We start from the raw sequence: 20,257 nt of genomic DNA on the forward strand, positions 1-20,257 counted from the left end.
GGCTCCGGTTGCAACCCGGAGCGGCAGGGAGGGTGCACCGCCTGTGTCTTGTCCGCAGCTAGCAAAGGTGGCTTGAAGGGCTGCGGGGGAGGGGAGGGAGACGCGGCGATGGCTGCGCTGCCCGGTGAGTGGGAGCTGGGGGGGGGGGAGGCTGCTTTTTGGTGGGAGGGGGAGGAGGAGGCTTCAAGGACAACAGGAACTAGCCGCCGCCGGGAGAGGGGATGTTCAGCGTGGATAGTGGAGAACATTTGTAGGGGAGGGGGCGTTCCATCCACTCACTTTGGCGGGGACTTAAAGGTCCTCTAGTCCAACCCTGTTCAGAGCAGGGATCCTCTAAAGCAGGGGTCTTCAAACTCAGCCCTTTTATGACTCATGGACTTCAACTCCCAGAATTCCTCAGACAATGTGCTTGGCTGAGGAATTCTGGGAGTTGAAGTTCACAAGTCATAAAAGGGCCAAGTTTGAAGACCCCCTGCTCTAAAGTCTAAACCAGGGGTAGGCAACCTCGGCTCTTTTATGACTCATGGACTTCAACTCCCAGAATTCCTGAGTCAGCTATGCTGACTCAGGAATTCTGGGAGTTGAAGTCCATGAGTCATAAAAGAGCCGAGGTTGCCTACCCCTGGTCTAAACCCGTGCTTTTTAATTTGGCCACTTGCAAAGCATGCGGGCTTCAACTCCCAGACTTCTGGGAGTTGAAGTCCGCAGGTCTTCAAGTGGCTAACATTGAGAGACATCCCTTCTTAGCCCCCCCGCCCCTGAAAACCACTCCCCAAAATTTTAGGGGCTCCCCACGTCTCAACTTCCCTTCTTAAATCATCCTCAATTCTCCTCTTTGGCTGGAGAATAAAGCCCAGCAGGTTAATGGGGTTTAGTTCAATCAATTAGAATAGAGCTGGAAGGGACCTTGGAGATCTTCTAGTCCAACCCCCTGCTCAAGCAGGCGACCCTATACCCTTTCAGATAGGTGGCCGTTCATGCATTTCTTAAAAACCTCCAGTGAAGAAGCACCCACAATTTCTGGAGGCAAGCTCTTCCACTGGTTAATTGTCCTGATTGTTAGGAAGCTGCTCCTTAGTTCCAGGTTGCTTCTCTCCTTGATTAGTTTCCATCCATTGTTTCTTGCCTTGCCTTCTGGTGCTTTGGCAAATAGGTTGACTCCGTCTTCTTTGTGGCAGCCCCTCAAATACTGGAATTCTGTTATCATGTCCCCACTAGTTCTTCTTTTCCCTAGACAAGGTAAAGGTTCCCCCGCACATGCGTGCTAGTCGTTTCTGACTCTAGGGGCTGGTGCTCAACTCCGTTTCAAAGCCAAAGAGCCAGCGCTTGTCCGAGGACGTCTCCGTGGTCATGTGGCCGGCATGACTAGACGCCAAAGGCGCACGGAACGCTGTTACCTTCCCACCGGAGTGGTCCCTATTTTTCTACTTGCATTTTTTTTACGTCCTTTCGAACTGCTAGGTTGGGAGAAGCTGGGACGAGTAACAGGCGCTCACTCTGTTACGCAGCACTCGGGATTCGACCCGCCAAACTGCCGACCTTCTGATCAACAAGCTCAGCGTCCTAACCCACTGAGCCACCGCGTCCCTTTTCTCTAGACTAGACATACCTAATTCCTGCAATCGTTCTTCATATGTTTTTATCTCCAGCCCTTAATAATCTTAATTGCTCTTCTTTGCTCTTTTTACAAAGTCTCAACATCTTTTGTGTAATGTAACCAAAACTGGATGCAGTATTCCAGGTGTGGTCTTACTAAGGCTTTATAAAGTGGTACTAATATGCCATGCGATTTTAATTCTATGCCTGTGTTTATACAAGCAAGGATTGTATTAGCTTTTTTGCCTCACACTGCTGGCTGATGTTTAAGTGATCATCCACTAGGACTACAAGGTCCCTCTCACCGTTACTGTGTTTGAGCCAAGTTTCACCTAGTCTGTACTTGTACCTTTGGTTTTTCCTGCCTAGGTGTAAAAACTTGCTTTTCTCCACATTAAATTTCATGTTGTTGGATAGGGCCCATTGTTCAAGTCTGTCCAGATCTTTTTGGATCCTGAGCTTGTCTTCTGGTGTGTTGGCTATTCCTGCCAGCTTAGTGTCATCTGCAAATTTGATGAGTTCCCCTTCTATTCTCTCATATAAGTCATTTATGAAGATATTGAAGAGTACTGGGCCTAGGATGGAACCTTATGGTACCCCACTGCTTCCTTCCTTCCATGTAGATGTAGTGTCATTAAGGACTGCTTGTTGCGTACAGTTTGTCAGCCAGTTACAAATGGTGGTGATGCTGTCTATCCCACATTTTTCTAGTTTACCAAGAAGTAGGTTGTGGTTTACTTTGTCAAAAGCCTTCCTGAAGTCTAAGTATGCTATGTCCACAGCATTTCATTGATCTACTAATTTAGACACTCTGTCAACAAATGAAATAAGATTGGTTTGGCATGATCTGTTTTTAACAAGCCTGTGCCAACTACTAGTTATAACTTTGTTTGTTTCTAGATGTTCACAGATCTGTGTTTTGATTATTTTTTTCCCCAGTATCTTCCCAGGTATTGATGTTAGGCTGATTGGTGTGTAGTTTCCTGGGTCTGGTTTTTCCCCCTCCTTTTTTGAAGATGAGAATCACTCAGTTCTTTTCCAATTCTCTGGTAGCTCCCCAGTGCTCCCAGATTTTTAAAAGATACGATACAATGGTTCTGAGATAACATCTTCCAGCTCCTTCAGAACTCTGGGATGTAATCCAACAGGTCTGATGATTTATATTCAGATGATTTATATTTATATTATATTTATGATCAGACACCAGTTCTCTTGCCATTTTCTTGCTTATTTTAATTTTTATTTCTGTCTTTTACTTTTAACATTTTTGGTAGGTTGGGCTATAGTTTCTTTTTGCGTGAAGACGGATGCAAAGAATGAGTTGAGCAGCTCTGCTTACTCTCTACTGCCTGTTACCTCCTTGCCATCTTCTCTCTCTAGTGGGCAGACTGTTTCCTTGACTTTTATTTTGTGATTTATATGTTGAAAGAAACTTTTTTTTATTATCTTTGCCTTTTGTACCAAGTCTTTGTTTATTCCGAGTCTTTGCTTTCCTGACTTTGTCTTTTGCCGATTTGGGTTATCTGCTGATAATTCTGCCTTAGTTATGTGTCTTTGCATTTTTTGTACTTATTTTTTGGGGGGGTCTTTCAGTTTATTAGCGAGATCTTTGTGCAGCCATGCTGGTTTCTTCTTGGATTTCTTGTCCCTCTCTCCCCACCCACCCCTGCTCCAGTGTTATTGTGTTGGACTGGGCTTTTTTGATCAGTCCAACACAGGGGTAGGCAACCTCGGCTCTTTTATGACTCATGGACTTCAACTCCCAAAATTCCTGAGTCAGCATAGCTGACTCAGGAATTCTGGGAGTTGAAGTCCATGAGTCATAAAAGAGCCGAGGTTGCCTACCCCTGGTCCAACACAATGCCACTGATAAAGAAAAGCAAGTTTCCAGCTTCTTTCCTGTTTTATTCATGTTGGCTTCAATTGATATCCCCTCTTCTATTCAGGAGCTCAAGGCAGTGCACCTCATACTCCCGGTTCCCACTTTTGCCCACAATGACAACTAAAAGCTGTTGTTGTTGTTGTTGTTGTTTAGTTGCTAAGTCATGTCCGACTCTTTGTGACCCCATGGGCCACAGCACACCAGGCCCCCTGTCCTCTACTGCAGGGGCCTCCAACCTTGGCAGCTTGAAGACATGTGGACCTCCAACTCCCAGAATTGCCTGGCTGAGGAATTCTGGGAGTTGAAGTCCACAAGTCATAAAAGGGCCAAGTTTGAAGATCCCCTGCATTGGAGAGGGGAAAAAAGGCTTCAAAAACATTTGTCTCCACAAATCTTCAATGGTTGGAAAGAACCTGTCAGAAGGGGGGGGACTATCTACCAGTCTGAGCTCCGAATTAGGAAAGTGGAGATGGCTGCTTCCTTGGACAGGGAAAACAAGGCCAGATACACAAGCACAGAACCAGTTTGGCAACAAACTACAACTCTTATACCAACCTCCTTTTTGCGATTGGCAGGACCTTGTTGGTAAACTAATTCCCCCTTGAACATAAGAAAATTAGTGTGTCCAGTATTCTTGGTTTATTGCCTCTCTCCCTTCTACTAGAACAGGGGTCCCCAACCCCCCAGTCCGTGGACCGGTACCAGGCCACGGCATGCCAGCAACCGGGCCGCACAAACAAGCAAAGCCCCATCCACAGGATGCAGGCAGCACACAAAACCACGCGCCCTCCGGTCCGCGGAAAAACCTCTCTCCACGTAACCGGCTCCTGGTGCCCAAAAGCTTCGGGATCTCTGGACTAGAAGACCCTCGAGGTTTCCACCAACAAAAAAAAAATCCTCAAACAATATTAAAATCCCTATTAATACACTGAAGTTTTAAAAGAGGAAGGTGGGGGGGGGAAAGAGCACACCCCGTAGCTAGGGAAAATTGCAAGAAAAGCTCCTCATCTAGCAAAGAGAAAGTGGGGGTAAATTTAAGAAGTGTCTCCTGTTGATGGTTGGGCCAGCATCTTACAAGAAAGAGAATTCCTCTTTTGAAAGTAGAGCTCTTTTTCAGCAAAAATGTTGCGCTCTTAAAGATTTGGCCAATATCTTATTTTTTTTAAAAAAAAAATCAGAGACGGGTTTTCCACTCTGAATTGCTCTCTGTTCCAGGGCTTTTCAATCAGTGGTACGGGTGCCACCTGTGGTACATTGGCACCTGGAAGGTGGTACGCGACCATCCTAGAAAAGTGGTAGCGGGGGAGGGGAATGAGCTGAACAGGTGGCAGCACCGCACAAGCCTGAGCGAGAGACGGCTGGAGCTGCAGGGCTGTCAGGGCTCAGCGGAAGCGCCAGGATCAGCACCAGGCTCCAGCTGGAGCTCAGCGCTGATCCTGGCGCTTCTGAGCCCAGAAGAAGCGCCGATCAGCTGGAATGTTGCAGCATCTCCAGGGTCTTGTGATTTACATTCAGATCCTTGGAAACTGATTCATATTTATGATGGTCTCAGTGTCCCAGGGTCCTGTGAAGTGACCAAAACCTGCTGCAACCACCCAGCAGAGGGGGGGAAATAAAAACCAAGCACCCCCCCCACCCCCGCTGCCAATCCTCAACAGAAATGCTCACAAGAATGAAAACCTCGGACAGGAGGAAGAGCACCGCCGGGCGGGCAGGTGTCTTGCTCGGCTGTGGCCTGGGGGGCACTTTTTTCAGTGCCATTGTAACTTTGATCAGTCACTAAGCGAACTGTTGTAAGTCGAGGACTACCTGTACTTCATCACTTTTTTTCCTTTTTTTTTTTTGGTCATCAAGTTTTTGACACCTTGTTAGGCGACTGGTGGTACTCGGATGTTGCCATATCCTAAAAGTGGTACAATGGGGGGGAAAGGTTGAAAAGCCCTGTTCTATCCTATAAAACTAGTCATAAGAAAGCTGCAGGAGGGATCCTTCTTATGCAGGCAGTCCTTGACTCATGACAATAATTGGGACCATAATTTCTGTTGCTAAGCAGTTGTTAAATGAATTGCGCCCAATTGTACGACCTTTTATGCTGTTATGCTCACTAAGTGAACTGTGTGGTTGCTAAGTGGATTCAGCTTCACTCACTGATTTTGCTTGTCAGAAGCAGTCTGCAGAGGTTGCCAGTGGCGATCATGTGATCACACCGCAAACATCTTGCTGGATTCTTGCAACACACTACATTAAAACCTGGTTAGCTAGTTTGAAAGCCAGACTATCGTGCAAATGTGACTGCTGTTTGGATGCTGAATGCTTTCAGAAGTTATCAAAATTGCTGCATTAAGGATGGGTTCCTAAGTTTTCAAAAACAAGTCTATCCCTCCAGGAATGGTCCTCAATTTATAGAACTGTAGAATTAACAGAATTGGAAAGGGGACCTTGGAGGTCTTCTAGTCCAACCCCCTGCTCAGGCAGGAAACCCTGTATCATTTTAGACAAATGGCTGTCCAATCTCTTCTTAAAAACCTCCCTGCTCTGGCCTGCAAAATCCTGGTGACTTCTGGGTGGTAGCAACAAGTCACAATTTGTATGCACCTTCCAGTGCAGGAGTCTTCAAGCTTGGCCCTTTTATGACTTAGCTGAGGAATTCTGGGATTTGAAGTCCACAAGTCATAAAAGGGCCAAGTTTGAAGACCCCTGTTCTAGTGCAATGTTTCTCAACCTCGGCAGCTTTACGTGGTGTGGACTCCAACTCCCAGAATTCCCCAACCAATCCTGCTTTTGATTTGCTAATTGCTTCATGGTGATTGAATTGCATTCTTGAGTCAAGGCAAAGGTTGGAAATGGCTCCATGGCCTCCTCTGGAGTTCTCCCAAAGCCTTTCTTGTCACTCAAATTGAGGAGGAGGGAGTAAAAATGCCATTGGCTGAGTCAGCAGTGGGAGGAGCTCATATCATTGGCCCTTTGGGCATCCTTTCTCTGGATAAAGCCTTGTTGCTAACCATGTGTTAATTCTTGACGCTTCTTTCTCCCGTAATATTTTGGCCCATATTTTCACGTCAGCCTTTTATTTCTTTTTCAGTTTCTTGCGTGGTCCCACGTGGCTTGTTCCTTTTGAGGTAAGTCTGCCTAAAGTCAGCTCTGCAAAGAACTTTTTCCCAAAGCTGAATTGACAGAAGCAGGATACTGGAGTCCCATAGAAATATTTTAAGTGTGTTTTCCAGTTGCCTTAAATTACTGGTGGATCTAGTAATTACTGGTGGATCCACGGTCATCCCTACAGCTGTCTACATACTGTATGTTTTCAACATAGGCTCCCTATCCTGTATTGCTGTTGTGCAATCCCTCTTTTAAGACTCTCTCTAACTGTTGGCTGTTCTTTCAACAGGCCCATTGTGGGTTCCACCAGTTCGGCCCGCTTGCTGCATCAGACATCTTCAACCGAGAGCGCAGACAGGTATTCTCTGCTCCTGGAATTACCTGATAATTAACTCTTTCATTGATTTATTTACTCCAATTCTTAGGCTGATCCATTCAGAAGACTTTGCTTATAGAAAGGGTCAATTCTTCTATGCAGGGGATGTTTGGGGGGGAGGGCATTATCAACAGGCTGGAGAATGGTGTCATTCGCTCAGCAGGGATATTTAGACAACCTTACAGTACACAGAAATTTATGCACAAGCTTATTTAACTTTTACTTAATCTCTGTTGAGGTGGAAAAAAAGTCATTCAGACTGGGGTATAATTGGGGTTGAATTTCGAGCAACTTAAATATGCTACAGGTGGTCCTTGTTCAGTGACCACAATTGGGACTGGCAACACTCTCATTAAGTGAAACGTTTGCTAAGCAAAACCAGAATGGTGCTTATGATCTTACTCCAGCTTTCCTTGACTGTACGGCCCTGCGAAGGTCATAACTGGCGAGGACTGGCTGTAAAGTTTCCTTCCCATTGTCATCACGGTTGTGAAGGGTTGCTAAATGAGGCAGTGGCTAAATAAGGTCTACCTGTACTAGCATTTAAATCAATACACCGTGTTTTTAGAAGGGGAATAAATATAGCAGGTATCAAATACGGACCTTTTTATAAGCCTAATGTCCTCCTTATGTTTTACTCGTAGACATAAGAGTATTGTATAACAATATTGTAACTAGTGTAAGAACCAAGGTTTTTGAAATAAGAGATGATAAGAATTGGCAGGCTGGGGAACTGGAGGGAGAGCCTGCATTTCAAACTAACTGGAGAATGTGATTTATGACTGTTAATTAGAGGAGGGAATTGTGCTTTGATACTATGTGCTCAGGGGTGGGGAATTCAGATTTTGGCTTCAACCATGTACGTGCCGATGCCATGCTACTCGAATAAAGATTCTTTAAGGTAAACAACACCTCGAAGTTCTTGGAAGAGTTTCATCTGTCGGAACCATGACAGCTAAACAATTCTACTTGCTAATTCCCTGTCTGCGTATTTATTCATCCAGCGTTACACCTTCTCACCTCACCTCAATGTGGGTGAGAAGCAAGACAGAGAAGACAAATTTGCGTGCACGTTTACACATGATTGAAGGGGTGGGCGGTCACCTCATTTCTTCCATAGAGCAGATGTTTCCCAATCTTGGAAGCTCTTAAGGTGTGTGGACTTCAACTCCCAGAATTCAACAGTCAACCAGCATCTTCAGTGCTAGTAGGGAGTGAGAGAGAGAGAGAGAAAAAAAATCCCCCTCCCTTCTAGCACTGATGATGTTACCTAGTTCGGTAATGAAATGTCTGCAGGAAAACAACCCAGCTCAGAGAGCACCCAAGGACCTCACAGCTCATCCCTGAGCTACAGAATATTCTCTTCTGCCGCTAAGCGTGAAACCTGATCGTCCCGTTGTTGATGCTTCCATTCAGACAACGTCAGAGGCAGGATGTTGAACTTTTGGGGGGGGTCCCTGGGCACGGAACTCAGAAGTTGCTTTTATCAATTCCAGGACTGGAAGTTGACCTCAGGGAAGGTGGTGTGCTTTGTTTCAGAACCATACATTTCTTTTCTTCTTGTAGTTCTGTCCAGGTTCAGGAGAAGAGCAGTGCTGTTGTTCAGAGGAAGCCGCCGCTTCCCAGCAGTCGAGGAGAATATGTGGTCACCAAGCTAGATGATTTGGTCAACTGGATCCGTCGAGTAAGTAGGAGCGCCTCCCAGCTGAATTTTATCCTGTTTGAAGTAGGTTCCCACCAGTGGTGGGATTCAAATATCTGAACAACCAGTTCTCTGCGTGGATGCAGGCCTGGGCTTCCGAGGCCTAGAACGGACTTCCAGAGGTGACATCCACACACTTCCTGTGGGCTGTTCAAGGCCTGGGAGGCCACTTCCAGGCCTCTGAGGCCTAGAACGGACTTCCGGGAGTGACATCCACGCACTTCCTGTGGGCTGTTCAAGGCCTGGGAGGCCTCCTCCAGGCCTCCGAGGCCTAGACCGGATTTCTGGAAGTGACATCAAGCACTTCCGGTGGGCTGTTCTAGGCCTGGGAGACCTCCTCCAGGCTTCCGAGGCCTAGAACAGACTTCCGGAAGCAGTGTGCGTTCAGCCGGTTCTCCGAGCGCAACAAAATTTAGCTACCGGTTCTACCGAATCGGTGCGAACCGGCTGAATCTCCCCCCCCCCCCGGTTCCCACCAAAAGCATCTCTTTGAAATTCATTAGATACCAGTTATTCCTCTATTCTAAATGACAGCCTTGCATCCTGCTTTTCAATGAATTAGAGAAGGGGTCCTTAACCCCTGGGCCATAGACCAGCACTGGTCCGTGGCATGCCAGCAACCGGTCTGCACAAACAAGCAAAGCCCCATCTGTGGGATGCAGGCAGCATATGAAACCACACACCCCCTCCGGTCCACGGTAAAACCTCTCTCCATGGAACTGGTCCCTGGTGCCCGAAAGGTTGGTGTGTGTGTGTGTGTGCTGAACTAGAGGAGGCATGACTATAAATCAACATTGGTCCCTTCCTCTCACTACAGTTAGTCCTCGACTTACAACAGTTCACTTAGTGACCATTTGAAGTTACAGTGGCAGTGAAAAAAAGGGACTTATGACCCTTTTTCACATGTAATGACCGTTGCAGCATCTCCGTGATCGTGTGATCAAAATTCAGATACTTAGCAGCTGGTTCATATTTATGACGGTTGCCATGGGCTGGTGGGCTCCCCTTTTACAACCTTCTGACAGGCAGTGGGGATGCCAGATTCACTCAACAGCCATGTCACTGCAGCGATTCCCTTAACAACTGTGGCAAGAAAGGTCATAAAATGGGACAAAGCTCACTTAACAACAGAAATTTTAGGCTCTATTGTCGTACGTCGAGGACTACCTGTAACTTATTACCAGTATCTTCTGCAGTCATGTGATCAAAATTTGGGCGCTTGGCAACCAGTATGTCATAACTGTGGCGCCCTGGCCTCATGTGATCTCCCTTTGTGACCTTCCCGGACCAACGGAGTCAATGTTCGAAGCCGCATTCGCTTACTGACTGCACGATTCATTTAACAACTGCAGTGATTTGCTTAACAACCACGGCAAAAAATAGTCATAAAAATGGGCACAGCTCACTGAATAACCATCATAGTTAGCAACAGACATTCCAGTGTGATTATGGTTATAAACCGAGGACCTGTCTATATTTCCCCACCCTTGTGGCCCTTCATTCCTAGTCCGTTGCTTCTCAACCCTGGCAAGCGTGGTTGGCTGGGGAATTCTGGGAGCTGAAGTCCACCTATCTTCAAGTTGCCAAGATTGAGAAATACTGTCCACGCCAAAGAGGAATTCCTCTCTTCTCTGCAAACTTTGGATTATCGGTCGATGTGCTATCGCTGGCCATCCTCTTTCTGCTGCAGTTAGAATGTCTGTCGACGTTCCGCAGCATCCAGCACTCTGCCAGTGAATAAAGATGCTTCAGCAATGCCGCATTTTAATTTGGCTTACATCACGAGTGCCTAGTCCTCATGGGCGTGAAGAAGATACTGATTTATTTAGAACAAATCTCGGGCTGTCCTAAGCGATAACGCAGGCAAGAGTGGAAGAGCGATTGCTGGGCCACACGGTCGTCATGTAGACTTAGAGGCAGCAAAGATCATCCTTTGTTTATAGCTCAGGATCACTAAGTGCATATTTGGGATTGCAGTAGCGTCTTTGATTGATTGATTTGTAAAAAAGTATAAAAGTATATCTGTGTTAAAACCTAAATAAATTAAAGCCAGAGACTTAAATCAAGGACACGTGGGGAGGGTGGGGGCGCAGTGGGGAAGAGGTGGGATCTGTTATTACTCAAATCAACCACCTCCGTTGTGCTGTTCCCCCAGTGGGGTCCCAAGCTAAGATCTTTAGGCCTTTATGAAAGAATAGGTGGGTGGGGGCCAACCTCACATCGGGGGGGGTGCAAACAAGATGTTCCAGAGGGCAGGACCCACAGCATGCCTCCTCTGCCTGTACGAGTGGTACGGGCCAATCCCAGTGGGGTGAGACGGTCCCACAAGTAACATGGACCCATGATAGGGTACAACAGTGAGGGCCAAGCAATGTTAGCCTGCAATCGTGGTCAGGGCTGTTTGGCATAAGAGGGACGCAGGGTGACCACTGTGCCGTACATTCACCTCCTTCCCCTTTCCTTCCTTCAGAGCTCCTTGTGGCCAATGACCTTCGGCTTGGCGTGTTGTGCCGTCGAGATGATGCACATGGCCTCTCCCCGCTATGACATGGACCGTTTTGGGGTGGTTTTCCGGGCCAGTCCCCGGCAAGCCGACGTCATGATTGTGGCCGGCACTTTGACCAACAAGATGGCCCCAGCCCTCCGGAAGGTACAACTATGGCCTTTACTCAGCCTGTCAGGGAGGGAACCGCGTGGCCTTTTGTCCGCTCACACCAGAGGTAAAGGTTTGTAGAACTAGTAGGGAGCAGCAGTGCAAGGAGCTGGATCAGGTTTCATCTCTCTGAACCGATCCTCCATTGCATTTTTGTTCTTCCCAACCTCGTGGAATATCCGAAAGGAATTAGGCAGAGTGGCAGAAAAGCAAGCAGACAGACGGACAGGGCCCTGAGCCCTTTTGCTGCCCCGTTGCTGAACGCAGTGCGATCAAACTTGCTATAGAGCAGACATGTCAAACACAAGGCCCGGGGGCCGGATCCGGCCCGCGAAGTGGTTTCATGTGGCCCGCGAAGCCATCCTGGAAACAGTGAGGGAACGGCCCCCACTGCCTTGGCCCTGGCCCAGAGACCCTCCTTCTGCCAGAGACCCCCAGATCTGTCCCACTCCTGCCCAGGCCCCCATAGGCACCCTTGATGTGAACGATGTAGAGCTGGCCACACCCACCCAGCAGGCCATACGCACTCTAGCCATGCCCACCCAGTAGGCCACACCCACCCTGGCCACACCCACCCGGCCCCTTGAGGGCAACCGCAATGCTGATGCGGCCCTCAATGAAATTGAGTTTGACACCTCTGCTATAGAGGGAAAAACCAGCCAAAAAAAAAAGAGAGAGATGACGACTTCAGAACGGGACAGATCTGTCTTGGGGCTGCAGAGAAAAAAAAAGTCTGGAATAAATCACCCCTATGATCCTTTGAGAGGGAAAATCGGATAGCAACTCATAATGTTGGCCCCTGCTGCATTCTAAGCCAGACATTGGAGAAATTGTAGCTTTTCAACCTTATTAGGGTCTTAGCACTCCATGGTCTAAAGTAGGCATGCATTGATTTGTGCTTAGAGTCTAAGCCGCCCTGAGTCTTCGGAGAAGGGCGGGATATAAATGGGATTAAAATAAATAAATAAATAAATCAAATGCAAATCTTCACACTTCTTTCTTTGCAGGTTTATGATCAGATGCCCGAGCCACGTTATGTGGTGTCCATGGGGAGGTAAGTTCGCACGCAGTATTTTATTATCCTCAGGACTGGCTCCCATCCCTTTTTCGTTTTCTCATTTTTTTGTGTTTGTTTGTTTGTTTGTTCTCAGCACTGCAGCTGCATTTATGCAACACAACCGCCCAGGTCATCGTTCTCCATAGGTGTCTCGACTTAGCCTTATTTCCTTACAGTGCAGAATTTCTGGTCATTTGGGAATAACAAGATTACAAGTCTTCCCAGCCATTGCAAAGGAGACTGTTTTGGGGCTTTTGTGTGTGTGGGGGGGGCAGCGGGTTAGAGTTAGAGGCCAAAAATAGCAGGTGGGGGGAGTATGTGCTACTGCAGAGAGATTTGGAGGGTTGACTGAAGGAAACTTTTGAGTGTCTAGATCTAGATAACATCAATTTTCTTAGAATTTATCCCACATCTGAGAAGGCTGGCTTATTCCAAATCCGTGTGTTTGTGTTGTTGTTAGTTGTGAAGTCGTGTCCGACCCATCGTGACCCTATGGACAACGTTCCTCCAGGCCTTCCTGTCCTCTACCATCTTCTGGAGTCCATTTAAGCTCACGCCTCCTGCTTCAGTGACTCCATCCAGCCACCTCATTCTCTGTCGTCCCCTTCTTCTCTTGCCCTCAACCTTTCCCAGCATTAGGCTCTTCTCCAGTGAGTCCTTCCTTCTCATTAGGTGGCCAAAGGATTTGAGTTTTAGCTTTAGGATCTGGCCTTCAGGGTTGATCTCCTCTAGGACTGACCGGTTTGATCGCCTTGCAGTCCAAGGGACTCGCAGGAGTCTTCTCCAGCACCATAGTTCAAAGGCCTCAATTCTTTGGCGCTCAGCCTTTTTTATGGTCCAACTTTCACTGCCATACATTGCAACTGGGAAGACCATAGCCTTGACTATACGCACTTTTGTTGGCAGGGTAATCTCTGCTTTTTAGTGTGCTGTCTAGATTTGCCATGGCTTTCCTCCCCAGGAGCAAGCGTCTTTTAATTTCTTGGCTACAGTCCCCATCTGCAGTGATCTTGGAGCCCAGGAAAATAAAATCTGTCACTACCTCCATTTCTTCCCCATCTGTTTGCCAGGAATTGAGAGGGCCGGATGCCATGATCTTGGTTTTCTTAATGTTAAGTTTCAAGCGAACCTTTGCACTCTCCTTCTTCACCCACATCAAGAGGCTCTTCAGTTCCTCTTCACTTTCTGCCATTAGAGTGGTATCATCTGCATATCTTAGGTTGTTGATGTTTCTTCCGGCAATCTTAATTCCAACTTTTGATTCATCTAGCCCTGCCTTTCTCATGTTGTGCTCTGCATATAAGTTAAATAGGCAAGGCGACAGTATACAGCCTTGCCGGACTCCTTTCCCAATTTTGAACCAATCAGTGGTTCCGTGTCCAGTTCTCACTGTTGCTTCTTGGCCCGCATATAGATTTCTCAAGAGACAAATAAGATGGTCTGGTATGCCCATCTCTTTAAGGACTTGCCAGAGTTTGTTATGATCCACACAATCAAAGGCTTTAGCATAGTCAATGAAGCAGAAGTAGATGTTTTTCTGGAACTCTCTAGCTTTCTCCATGATCCAGCGTATGTTGGCAATTTGATCTCTAGTTCCTCTGCCTCTTTGAAATCCTGCCTGTACTTCTGGTAGTTCTCGATCCACATACTGCTGGAGTCTAGCTTGTAATGTTTGTGTACATTAGTTTAAATCAGTTACTTGGAGCTAAAACTAGACCCTTCAATCTTGGTTCATTTACATGCGTTGTGCGAACCGTCTTTCACTGTTCATTGCATCTTTGCACTTTTTTATAATTTTTTTTATTGATTTTTCCAATATTACAATAGTATCTTTGAAAAGCAACGTGGTGTCTGGGTTACAATAGTTCCATTTCGTACAAATACATATTATTACAAATCTCCAATTTGTTATAACCAGAATTTCCTCTCTTTTTTCCCTTTGATACATATTATCTCTTATCTAAATAAATGTATTTCTTATTGTTATCCATCAGTTATTAAGTAGTTTTCTTACATTTGTCAATACTTTTAATATATTTTATAGTTTAACATTCCATCTTTAAGACATCAAACAACTTAGATACTTTTCCAGCTTTAATTTTGCATCGATATTAAAAGTTAAACGTTTGAAGTTTAACTTTAATGGAGTTAGAGGCCAAGTGCATCTTTGCACTTTTCATTGACCGCTTTCAAGACAGTCCTGGTGGAATCATTTCATGTCGTCATCGCTGGCTTTTCAGGAAACATTTCCCTGTTGAGACGGCTCCATCAATGGCAGCAGAAAGGGATAAGCCCGGCGGTTCAGCCGTACCTTTGTTTGGTAATTTTTAGAGTCCCCAGAGCTCCATCCCCCGGCCACGAATTTAAATTAGTGATTGGCTTTACGTGCTGATTGACATCAAATATAAAATGTGTATCCCTTATGGCCCTCAGCCTGAAAAAAAATTAAATTTAATTTAATTAAATTTAATAACTAGCAAGACTACACTTGGAATATTGCATCCAGTTTTGGTTACCGCGATGTAAAAAAGATTTTGAGACTCTGGAAAGAGTACAGAGAAGAGCAACAAAGATGATCGGGGGACCGGAGGCTAAAACATATAAGGAACGGTTGCTGGAATTGGGTATGTGTAGTTTAATGAAGAGAAGGACGAGGGGGGACAGGATAGCAGTCTTCCAATATCTCAGGGGCTGCCCCAAAGAAGAGGCAGTCAAGCTATTCTCCAAAGCACCTGAGAGCAAGACAAGAAGTAAGATTATCAAAGAGAGATCCAACCTAGAATTAAGAAGAAATTTGCTGTCAGTGAGAACTATTAATAGAATGACTTGCCTTCAGAAGTTAAAAACTGGAGGTTTTAAAGAAGCGATTGGACAGTCATTTGTCCAGAATCATATTGGGGCTCCTGCTTGAGCAGAGCGTTGGACGAGAAGTCCCTTCCAACTCTGTTATTCTGTAATTTTAAAAATAAAAAAGGCCTTCAGGGTGATGGATGACATGTTATAATGGTAGGACTCTCAAGTTGATTCCTGATGCTCTTCCTGTCACTTCCCACCCCCAATTGGCTCAATCTTGGTGACTATAAGATGTGTGGACTTCAACTCCCAGAATCCTTTTCTGTTCCGTGCCGCTGTGTTCTCCCAGGGCCGACAAGTCAAAACTGGTCTGCTGTTGTTCATCCTATTGACCCATTGACTGTTGTGCCAGGTTTGCCCCCAACCTTATTGTGAAGTATGCGGATGATACAACAGTAGTGGGCCTTATTCAAGATGACAGTGAGGGTGCTCACCGCAGGGAAGTAGAGGCTTTGGTGAACTGGCGTAACAGCAACAGCCTCGTTTTAAACGTAGGAAAAATGAAAGAAATACATTGTCGATTTCAGAAAAGGCAGGCACAGCCACACATTAATGATTCACCTGTGGAGGTGGTTAGCAGCATTAAGTTTCTGGGTGTGCAGCTAACGCATAGACTAGCTTGGTCACTCAACAGTGAGACACTGGTGAAGCGGGGACAGCAGCACCTGGATTTTCTGCGTTGCATGAGAAAAGCACATCTTCTTTCCCCTGTCCTGACCACTTTCTGCAGAGGGACGATGGAGAGACTCCTGCTATACGGCACCACAGTCTGGTTTAGAAGCATCACTGCTTCAGACAGGAGTGGTGAGGACGGCAGAAAAGATCATTGGCAGTTCCCTCCCCTCCATCCAGGACATGGCACATAAGCGCTGCTTGAGCAGGGCCCGCAGGATTGTCTGGGACACGACCCTGTCCTCTTCACGACCTGTTTTCCTTGTTACCTTCTGGGCGGAGGGGGCTCTGTGGTATCTGAAGCAGAACATCCGGATTCAGTCATGGTTTCATTCCACTCTCGTTTCTTCTTTCCGCTATGTATTCAAAATGGACAGTGATTAATATTTATACTTATATCCAAGTATTTTTAGTATATTTAGTATATTTATATGTATGTCCAAGTATATCCAAGTATTTCATTAACACACACACACACACACACACACACTTTTGAGAGCAGGCAACAGAATTTCATTTTTAATGTGGGCCAGTATGCTCATAGTAAAAAATAACAATAAATCTCATCTCATCTCATCTCATCTCATCTCATCTCATCTCATCTTTGGAATAGTGGTGAATATCTTTAGCTCAGATGTAGGATGAGGGTGAAGGTTCATTCTCCGAGCTTGTGGGTTGGTTTCCGAACATTTCGTTACCAGGCTAGGTAACATCTTCAGCAGAGTTTAACATCTTTCAGTGTCGGTGTTCTTCTGTTTATAAAGGTTTCCGATGTGGGTGTGTCGAGTGAGGGTCTTGAGATGGGTCGAAAGAGCACTGGCACAAACATCCCCTAAACGCGGCTGAAGATGTTACCTAGCCTGGTCACAAAACATTCGGACGCCAACCCACGTGCTCGGAAACCGAGCCCCCACCCTTATCGTGGACTGTCGTCCAGAAGGAAACAGGCTTCCACGATTGCAAAGGGTTGCTTTTCCAATGATCCCAACACTGTTCCTCTTGTTTTCTTCAGCTGTGCCAATGGTGGAGGTTACTATCACTATTCGTATTCCGTGGTGCGGGGCTGTGACCGGATTGTGCCCGTGGACATCTATGTGCCAGGTAAAGGAAAGGCATCAAGAGCTCTTTTCCTAGTTTGTCTTCCCCAAACTGAACAAGGGATGGTCATTTGTGTGTCCAGATAAAACTCTTAGAATCCAGACAGTGGTGGGATTCAAATAACTGAACAACTGGTTCTCTTATTGGATGCAGGGCCTGGGCCTCCGAGGCCTAGAACAGACTTCCGGAAGTGGCATCCATGCACTTCCGGTGGGCTGTTCTAGGCCTGGGCGGCGTCCTCCCAGCCTCTGAGGCCTACAACGGACTTCCAGAAGTGGCATCCATACACTTCCGGCGGGCTGTTCTAGGCCTGGACAGCCTCCTCCCAGCCTCCGAGGCCTAGAACGGAGTTCCGGAAACTGTGCATTCAGCCGGTTTTCCGAACTCAGCAGAATTTAACTACCACTTCTGCGGAACCGGTAGAATTCTACCACTGAATCCAGACCTCACTTCAATACTTGGCAAGGAATTCCAGAAAGCATGTTGGAAGCAATAATACAGGTGGCCCTCAACTTGCAGCCACAATGGAGCCCAAAACCTCTGTTGTTAAGTGAGACATTGGTTAAGTGGGGTTTGTCCCATTTTACGACCTTTCTTGCCCCAGTTGTTAAGTGAATCGCTGCGGTTGGTAAGTGAATAACCTGGTTGTTGAGTGAATCTGGCTTCCCCCATTGACTTTGTTGGTCAGAAGGTTGCAAAAGGGGATCGCGTGACCCCTGAGACACAGCAACAGTCACAAGCATGAACCAGTCGCCAAGCGCCGGAATTTTGATCGCAGGGTTGTGGGGACGTTGCAAAGGTTGTAGCTCTGAAAAATGGTCATAAGTCACCTATTTCAGTGCCGTTGTAACTTTGAAGAGTCACTAAATGAACTATTGTAAGATGAGGACTACCTGTATAGAGTATGTGACTCTTCTGCTTAGTATATATCAGGGTTTCTCAGCCGTGGCAACTTTAAGATGTCTGGACTTCAACTCCCAGAATTCCCCAGCCAGCATTGCTGGCTGGGGAATTCTGGGAGTTGAAGTCCAGACATCTTAAAGTTGCCAAGGCTGAGAACTACTGTTATAGGCAGCAAGTAAGTTGTCAGGAACCTTTGTTACAACCATTTTTAAAAAATGCAGATTGATAGGGGGTCTTTAACACCCCACCTTTCCCTTCCCCAAGGAGTTTAGAAAATGTTCACCTTTGCTCTCCTGCCCCATTTATGTGCTGCAAGATTCAGACAACCAGGAGGAGGAAGCAAAGAGCTGGGATTGGCTGTGTGCTGTGATTATGTACAAGTCACAGGGAATACAATTTACAACCGGTCAAAGTTACAATAGCGCTGAAAAAAAGCGACTTTTGATCTGTCCTCAGCCATTGCAGCATCCAAGCAACCAAAATTTAACGGGCTGAGAAACCGGCCTCTATTTTACCATTTGCGACCTTCCCAGCCTGCTTTGACAAGCAAAGTCAGCCGGGGGGGGGGGGGGGAGAAGCCAGCTTTGCTTAATAACTGCACGATTCGCTTAATGACAGTGATCTGTTTAACAACCATGGTAAAAAAAAGATTGTAAAACCAGGTGCTGCTCACTTAACCACTGTCTTGCTCATTAGCAACAGAAGTTCTGGTCTCAATTTTGGTCATAAGTCGAGGACTACTGATATTGCAGACCTACAGGTAGCCCTTGACTTAACACCACTCAGATCAGAATTTCCCTTAAGAAATATGCCCGATTTTATAGCCCTTTTTTTGCCCTGGTCGTTAAGCGAGTCACTGCAGTTGATAAGTGAAACATACTGTTAGGCAAATCTGGCTTCCCCCACTGATGTCGCTTGCTGGAAGCCAGTTGGGAAGGTCGCAAATAACGATCATGTGAATAAATACCCCATAAATACATGGCCAGTTGTGCCAAGCACCCAAATTTTGATCGGGGAGATGCTATGATAGTCGTAAATGCCAGGACTAGTTGCACGTCCCTTTTTTCAGGGCTGTTGTAACTTTGGTCACTAAACAAATGGTTGTGATGAGGGATCCTTGGTGCTCCCTGAGTTTGGTTGTTTCCTTGCAGACCTTTCATGACCCAAATTGGGCAACATCATCAGTGCTAGAAGGGAGCAGGGTTTGCTCTGAGCACTCCTTGCTAGCACTGATCATGTTGCCTACTTTGGTCATGAAATGTCTGCAAGAAAACGACCAAGCTCAGTGAGCACCAAGGACCCCTCATTTCAACACTGAACTACAAATAATTATATTCTTCTGTATTGGGAATGGTTGTAAGTCGAGAGCTACCTATATCAGTGGTGGCGAACCTATGGCACCCGTGCCAAAGTGTGCACTCGGAGCCCTCTCTGTGGGCACGCGCACCTCGCTCTTTGGCTAAGTTTTTGCAGGAAAAAGCCATTTCTCAAGCCCCTTCCTAGCCAAAGCAAGCCTCCAGAGCGAGCACGCTGTTTTCAGCTTTGAATCATATCAAATCTGACACCAGAAACAGACTAACAGATGACCTGAGTGCTGCACGTGTTGCTCTCAAACTTACAAAGTATGAGCCAAGGTTAGACAAATTATCAGCATGCGTACAGCAGCAAAAATAATCACATTAATTGTTCAAAAGCATGCCAAAGGCAAACTTTTACCTTTCATTAAAAAAAGTTGTTTGTATCATTGAAAGCTTTGTTATGGTGTTTGTCTTTTAAGACAAAAGATGTTAATGTATGAGGGGTTTTTTTCTAAACTAAAACCTCAGTATTCAGATTAAATTGCCGTGTTGGCACTTTGCGATAAATAAGTGGGTTTTGGGTTGCAGTTTGAGCACTTGGTCTCTAAAAGGTTCGCCATCACTGACCGATATAGTTGCCAACTCTAGAGCAGGGCTTTTCAGACTTTTCACCCATTGTACCACTTTTAGGATATGGCAACATCCAAGTACCACCAGTCGCCTAGCAAGGTGTCAAAAACTTGATGACCCAAAAAAAAAAGTGATGAAGTACAGGTAGTCCTCGACTTACAACAGTTCGCTTAGTGACTGTTCGAAGCTACAATGGCACTGAAAAAAGTGCCCCCCAAGCCACAGCCGAGCAAGATACCTGCCTGCCTGCCCGGCGGCGCTCTTCCTTCTGTCTGAGGTTTTCATTGTTGTGAGCATTTCTGTTGAGGATTGGCAGCGGGGGTGGGGTGGGGGGGATGTTTGGTTTTTATTCCCCCCATCTGCTGGGTGGTTGCAGCAGGTTTTGGTCCCTTTGCATGATCCTGGGACACTGTGACCATCAGAAAAATGAATCAGTCG

General features: G+C 46.3%; 2 protein-coding genes across 3 annotated transcripts in view; one reads left to right on the plus strand and one right to left on the minus strand.

Annotated features, from left to right (window-relative positions):
• The window catches only part of NDUFS7 (NADH:ubiquinone oxidoreductase core subunit S7), a 21,009-nt gene continuing 752 nt past the window's right edge, over positions 1 to 20,257 (plus strand). The window contains exons 1-7 of the mRNA XM_081346731.1: positions 1 to 124; positions 6,561 to 6,597; positions 6,867 to 6,935; positions 8,520 to 8,637; positions 11,126 to 11,305; positions 12,316 to 12,362; positions 16,903 to 16,991. Coding sequence (XP_081202857.1) covers positions 109 to 124; positions 6,561 to 6,597; positions 6,867 to 6,935; positions 8,520 to 8,637; positions 11,126 to 11,305; positions 12,316 to 12,362; positions 16,903 to 16,991 — 556 coding nt within the window. The 5' untranslated portion in view covers positions 1 to 108. The remainder of the gene's footprint in view (positions 125 to 6,560; positions 6,598 to 6,866; positions 6,936 to 8,519; positions 8,638 to 11,125; positions 11,306 to 12,315; positions 12,363 to 16,902; positions 16,992 to 20,257) is intronic.
• GAMT (guanidinoacetate N-methyltransferase) overlaps positions 14,041 to 20,257 on the minus strand; it is a 24,884-nt gene continuing 18,667 nt past the window's right edge. For both annotated transcript variants that reach the window (XR_014028792.1, XR_014028793.1), the window contains exons 7-8: positions 15,196 to 16,246; positions 14,041 to 15,097 (exon numbers count right to left, since the gene is read on the minus strand). The gene's annotated coding sequence lies outside the window, so the exon portion shown is untranslated. The remainder of the gene's footprint in view (positions 15,098 to 15,195; positions 16,247 to 20,257) is intronic.

Source organism: Vipera berus (assembly GCF_964194415.1).
Source record: "Vipera berus genome assembly, chromosome: 1".
Classification (NCBI taxonomy): Eukaryota; Metazoa; Chordata; class Lepidosauria; order Squamata; family Viperidae; genus Vipera; species Vipera berus.